The 6345-nt window shown below is 42.4% G+C and overlaps 1 protein-coding gene across 1 annotated transcript in view; it reads right to left on the minus strand.

Annotated features, from left to right (window-relative positions):
* NMT1 (N-myristoyltransferase 1) overlaps positions 1-4579 on the minus strand; it is a 33786-nt gene extending 29207 nt beyond the window's left edge. Inside the window, exon 1 of the mRNA XM_059997967.1 lies at positions 4436-4579. Within this exon, the coding sequence (XP_059853950.1) occupies positions 4436-4566 (131 nt within the window). The 5' untranslated portion in view covers positions 4567-4579. The remainder of the gene's footprint in view (positions 1-4435) is intronic.
* Positions 4580-6345: the final 1766 nt, after the last annotated feature.

Consider the following 6345-nt stretch of genomic DNA (forward strand, 5'->3'; position numbering starts at 1 on the left):
ACAGGACTCACACTGCTGGCAGAGTGAGGAGGAAGGAGTCAATGTAGGAGGGAAAAGAAATCCAGCAAGTTCAGAATGGATCCTCCTGGGTGTCAAAGGGAGAGGTGGATTTGCAAATCCCAAGCCTCATTACAAAAGCTAAATCAGTCTTTATAAGGGAAGTCTACATGAGATAATCCATGTAAAGGGCTTAGCACAGTGCCCAGCACATAGTAATGCTAGCAACAGAGAACATTTATTGAACACTTAACAACAGTGAATCCTCCTTAGCTCCCTCTCGAAGAAAGCAGCAGTAGAAAAAATTCTGAAGCAAGTACCGACCCTGTTGAAGAATATTAGTTTCGTTTTGTTTTGTGCTCTCAAGAGAGAACATAGTGTTTGTGTGCCTTAAATGCAACAATCACAAGAGCGCCGTCCTTGGGGAACTGGAAGAGAGGCTTGCAGGGCAGAGATTTCAGATAAAAGGTTAAAAGGAAGAGCTAAAGCAGCATCCTCCTAAAGTTACTAAATTTATGGTCCCAAAACTTATGGACTCTGCGGGGAAAGGGTTAATGGCAGACTTAGTAAAGCTGGGAAATTTTAGAGCGAGCACATTAAACAATGTGAAAAATCAGCAAAACTGGTTTGCCATGAACAGCAGTCTCCCTGAAATAGGCTCTCATTTACTTTTCATTTCTTCTGCTCTCCAGTCCCTTCTCTCTGAAGCAGCTCTTGATTAGTTTCTTTTTAATTGCCACTTAATTGGGAAATAAAATTAGAACACTTATTTGATATCAGTGATGAGGTCTCTCTTTTCATTTCTGCTTTGATCTAGTTTTGAAAAACCAAAAGCTGAAGAGAGAAATTAAGAAAAAGGAACTAAAAAGATTTCTTCTTCTAAGAGCCAGATACAGCTATAAGCCGTCAAATAAATGTGGAAAGAGCCACTCTTGGAGAATCTGAAGAATAAAACAGAAGCAAGTAAGGAGAGCTTTATGGAATTCCATTCAAAAAGACCTTTCTTTTCTCTTAAGTTTCTTCATAAAGGATAATATCTCATGATTAGGAAGTGAAGAAAACTTTTAAGAACCCATATTAACCTGTCCCCATGGAGTAAGAGAACAGAATGGGAAACAGACATCCCTTATCAAAGCATTCTTGATCCATGGCTTCCCAGCATCTCAGTGCTATCGATGACACTGCAGAATAAATTCTAGGAACGAATCCTACAAACAAAATAGTCTAAAAGTTTTCCCTTTCCAAAACACCCAGATAAACTTTACTTGGTTGTTATCGCACAATTAAAATCTACTGCCAGCTGATAAGATTTATTCTTTAGCGATAAGTTTCTCACTAAAAACAAACAAGAAGCAGAAACTAACACAACACTGTAAAGCAACTATACTCCAATAAAAAAAAATTTTTTTTTTTAATTTTAAAAAGGGGAAAAACCAAACAAGCAAATTAAACCCATAGGTGAATCATCACCTGCAGGGAGATACAGCATAAAGATGATCTTAGTCTGACTCTCCACTCAATTGCTCACGGTAACTTATGCCAGGCAAGTTACTGGGGAGGGGGGAGGGGTGGAACGCTACCCCTCTTTCTTTCCTCTGTTGAGTGGATTTAAAAAAAAAATAGCAGATAGAAAGACTGCAGGCAGATACATACACACACACCTATATACTATATGTGCACACATGTGCACATGTATGCTTATACGTATACATAAAATTTATACTCACCAAATATTTAATTATGGAAGAAACACATGACTAAAAAAATCAAGAACTAAACTTCTACACAAAGAAGGGATGTAAGAACTAGCAGAACTGTATTTCCTATTATTCCAGTACATGAACGCATTTCACTTCATTAGTGTAAAGCACTGAGCCCATCCTGAAAGGCCCAAGAGAACCAGGGTTAGTTTGAACTATCATTAACTTTTATTGCATACTGTCTTTTAGAACTGTTAGCATGAAAAGGAGATATTCCCCTTCAATTCTTTTATCACTTTTGAAAACATTTAAACTAATATTAAGTAAAGGCAAGAAAAATTTCAAGAAGCCAAAAAACAGTGGAAAACTACCACGAAAAATTGAAGGATCCTTGATATCTGTGGATTATTTCACTAAAACTGTAGTAAGGCTTACGAGACTTATTTGCGAAAAGGAAGTGTACATGTAAGAAAATATGACATCCTTCCTTCCCCTCAGTGAGGAGAAATGAAGCTCCACTAACACTGGGCTACGAACTTCAACATTTGTCATTCATTCATCCAGCAAACACTCATTAACACCCACTAACTGCCAGGCATCTCAAAGACAGGATCCCTGTGCTGAGACCTCACAGTAGGTAAGACATGGACTGGACATGAATGTTATTTAACTACTGTCATGATAAAAGCTACAAAAAAAATACAGTATGTGATGGGGGGGGCAAGCTGGGGGAAGGAGAACAGGGAAGATTTGAAGAATAAAAGGAAAGGGGAAGGCTGCTTCAGATATTATGTCATTTAATCTTTACAACTGGAGGCTAACTAACTTTCCCAAGGTCACAGGACTATTAAGTGTCAGAACCAGGCTTTGAACTCAGGTTTGAATGATTCCAAAGTCTATGCTTTTCCCATCATACCACACAGCTTCTTCCCAAAACTGTCTCCTCTGACAACTGATGGAAAAATGTTGACTCCATCCCAGATTCTAAGTGTCAGAACTAGACCCTGTCCTCCAGGCTGGGTCCTCTGTTTTTCACCTGCCACCTCCAAACTTATTTATACAGATATCTAGATTCGGGTTGCTAAAAAACTGAATTTGTTCACCCAGACCATAACCATGTACAACAACAACACACCTCCAAAGGTTTTTTTTTAGGTTACCACTTTGTTGTACTTTAAATAAAACACAGAACTTTCCGCCAAACAGTCTTGCAAAGTGATTCATAGACTATAAACCAATTAACGAGCTACAGACACTGGTTAAGGCGACAGTTTAGCATTGAAAACTAAAAGCAACTACACACACAGCAAAGATGAAGCCATACTTTCACTTCTGAAACGAATTTCAAATTCAAGAACTCTCACGTGACTGGAATCTCTACTCAGAAGGGCTGCACTTTCCCTCCTTCCTGTTCCTACTTCCTCTTTCTCAGCTCTTCCTTTCTCAGGAATCTCACACTTCCAAACAAGGCGTTCATTACATGAGATCTGTGTGCAAAAGAACACAGTCCTATAAAAACCAAATTTGACAAGCTTCCTTTTCCCCTACATTCTTCTTGTGGTTTTTAAAGCTGATTGAAGAACATAAAGCTAGATCTTTTAACCTAAGATTTCATCACAAGCCACTTATAAACCACTTAAATAATCCTTTGTTCTCCCGCTGCCTTAAGGTAGCAGAATTTCTCTTTAAAGTTTATCCAAAGGTCTCAACCTTCTACTTTTTCCTCCAGAACTACCACCAACCGATACAGCAAACGACAGGATGGCTATGAAAATCAGACTACCAAAGACTCAGCCAAAGTTATACATCCAAAACAGCCTCTCATGACTTTCCGTTAGAAAACACATATGTAAATATAGACAGGGAGAGCAAGCGTCAGCGCCAGCCACTGTTAACAATATGGAGAAAGAGAAATGATAGGGTGTGGCTTGCAAGACTGAACACTGATTTGAAAGCTCAACACTCAAACGCCTGATGCATTTATTCTACCCGAGGAACAGTTACCAGTAGGCAAGACCCTCAAGTACAGGAGATGCAGTATTAAACCCACTTCCAAACACTGTCCAAGGAAGCACCATCACTCAATTTCTAGAAGCGCCAGGCTACTTCGCAAAGTTAACAGAGCAAAGATACTGGAAGACCTAATTATGTGCTGTTCAGGAAACTTATGGATTATTTGGAGCAACAGACACGGTATACATCCAAACATTATCATACAGTAATTACGCAGGGTTTATAAGGTGAGTTTATATCCTGGGATTCTCCAGTAGTGATATTTTACAACATAATTATGGTTGGTATAGCCTGATGAATTTCCTCATTGAAAGTGAACTGCAGTGAAACGTTTTATTATTCGTTTACTGCTAATCACGTTGTTCACACACCTTATAAGAAACGTTCCTTTCGAACTGCACTGTTAGATTGACCTGTGTTGTGCCACTGAAGACCATCGTCCAACATGCTCTTTTCCTCGGACGCGCCTGAGCCACACGAGTGGAACATTACACAGAAGAACTTTTATATAATAAAAGTATTGAATGTCTCTGGGTCTTAATATACTAACCACCCACCCCTGATAAATGACAAAGACAGCAACGAATCGCCAGGCAGGATTCCAATGTCTCAGCCAATAAGAAGCTGGGGGTGGGGATACACTAAGCTCCCGATGACTTCCCCGCACCCCAGAGACCCAGGTTGTGGGGGACTGGATAGGAATTGGACTCCGAGGATCTTGTTACCCCCGGTTGTAGCTGTTGTCCTCCTCGTTCTCGCAATCGCTGCAATGCTCATGGCCGTTTCCGTTCCCTTCCATCATCTGCGGCAGCGGAGGTACCGGCGGCTTCACTGCTGTATCACTCTCGTCCGCCATCTTGAGTTGCGAGAGCCGGCCTCCGCGCCTCACTACATGGGGGGTTCCTATTGGACGAGGGGAACTCGCGCGACACTCTGGGTTTTGTAGTTTTTGTGGCGAAGGTATCCGTAGCTAGGAGAAGGTCATTCCCAGGAAACCGGAACAAGATGGACTACAATACCCAGAAATCAAGAGGGGAGGCTGTCGTGGGTGGGAAGACAGCACTACCCGGAAGTTCTGGGAGTTCGGCCGCGCGGGAAGAAAGAACGGCCCAAGGTTGGCGAGGCCCACGCTCTGCCACCCGGGCGGCCGCGTGGCATGCTGGGAATTGTAGTTCAATGCAGGTCTAGGGTTTGGGGCGTGGGCTCCAAAATCCAAGGTTTGACCTCATCCCGCCCTTGCTAGTGTCTGGGCCGCAGGTGAGCCGTTATTGGCTGCCGTTAAGGACTGTTACCATTCCCGGGTAAGTAAGAGGCCTTGAAGCCCGCGGCAGTGCCGCACTGGGAGCCCAAATGCATAGGGCCTTCTTGAAGAGCCCTTACTGCAAGAAGCCAGGTTGGCTCCTGGTCGCGTTTCCTCACTCGGGACTCTGGGCAGCCCCTGGTCGTTGGTAGCTCGAGGCCTCTTGAGAGGCGGTGAATTGTGATGTGCGGAACAGTGATCCTCAGCAAGGACATCTGACTGCTCTGTCAGGCCTTGCTGCTTAATTGGCCGGAAGATACTGAAGCTCTTCCACACCCACAGTCCCTTTCATTCTCCGCAGCAACCCTTCACAATTAATCTTAATGAGCACTTACATGCCAGGCTCTGTGGTAAGGCTTTTAGTACATCTCATTTAATCCTGTCAACAAGCCTAGAATGTGGGCACTGTTCCCGTTATTCACAGACAAGAAATGTGGCCCAGATTGGTCGGTAAATTGCACAATCACATAGCTAATAAGTGGCAAAATCAGTGTACAAATATGGATCTGTCTTAGGCCCTCTGAATTTTCACCACCACAAAAGTCCCATTGTCTGATACATCTACCCAAGGAAATCAGTTATTAGAAGGTAATTTTGACATCTTAAGCTATTTTTACCCTTGACTGAGTGGTCCACTCCCTTGGGTCTCACTCCTGTGACTGAATAATCGCACCTGATTCTTGAAGCAAAGCCCAGAGACAAGGGTCGCATTCCTAGAGATTTCCCATTCAGGTTGGGTTATGGTGGGTGGTGAGGGAAGGACAAATTCTTATCATCAGAGAGCTCCAATGGCCAAAAAGGGAAATAATCTTTGCCTTTGGGAAACTCTCAACGTGGGAAGAGGAATAGAGTAGGAAGAAATAGTTCCCATCTGACTCAGGGAAACAAAACAAATAAAACAGCTAAATATAGTTAACTTTTGGTTTTTATATCAGTGGCAAGAGCAGAAGTAAATATGATCCAAAGCAGCAGATAGCCCCCAATCATTTATATTTAACTTTGGGAGGCAAAGACACCCACTCAGGCTGAGAGCTGTTACCCACACTCATCTCTCCAGGGCCAAGACGGCTGCGATGCCTTATATGCAGTGAAGGCAAAGGGAGGAGGTCAGAGATAATAATAAAGCCTTACATGTGTCAGATGGATTTAACTTTTCTAAGTGTTTCACCTATTATACCTCATGCGACTTTGTGAAGGAAACTTGAAGAAAATCGTGCTTGCAAAAAACAAAAAAATCACAGTGATACCTAGTTGCAGACCTTGGGTCAGAACCCACTTCTGTTATTCTAATTCCCAGCCCTATATTTTCTTTTCCCACAGATTCATAGAGGTTAA

This window comes from Delphinus delphis, chromosome 19 (genome assembly GCF_949987515.2).
Source record: "Delphinus delphis chromosome 19, mDelDel1.2, whole genome shotgun sequence".
Classification (NCBI taxonomy): Eukaryota; Metazoa; Chordata; class Mammalia; order Artiodactyla; family Delphinidae; genus Delphinus; species Delphinus delphis.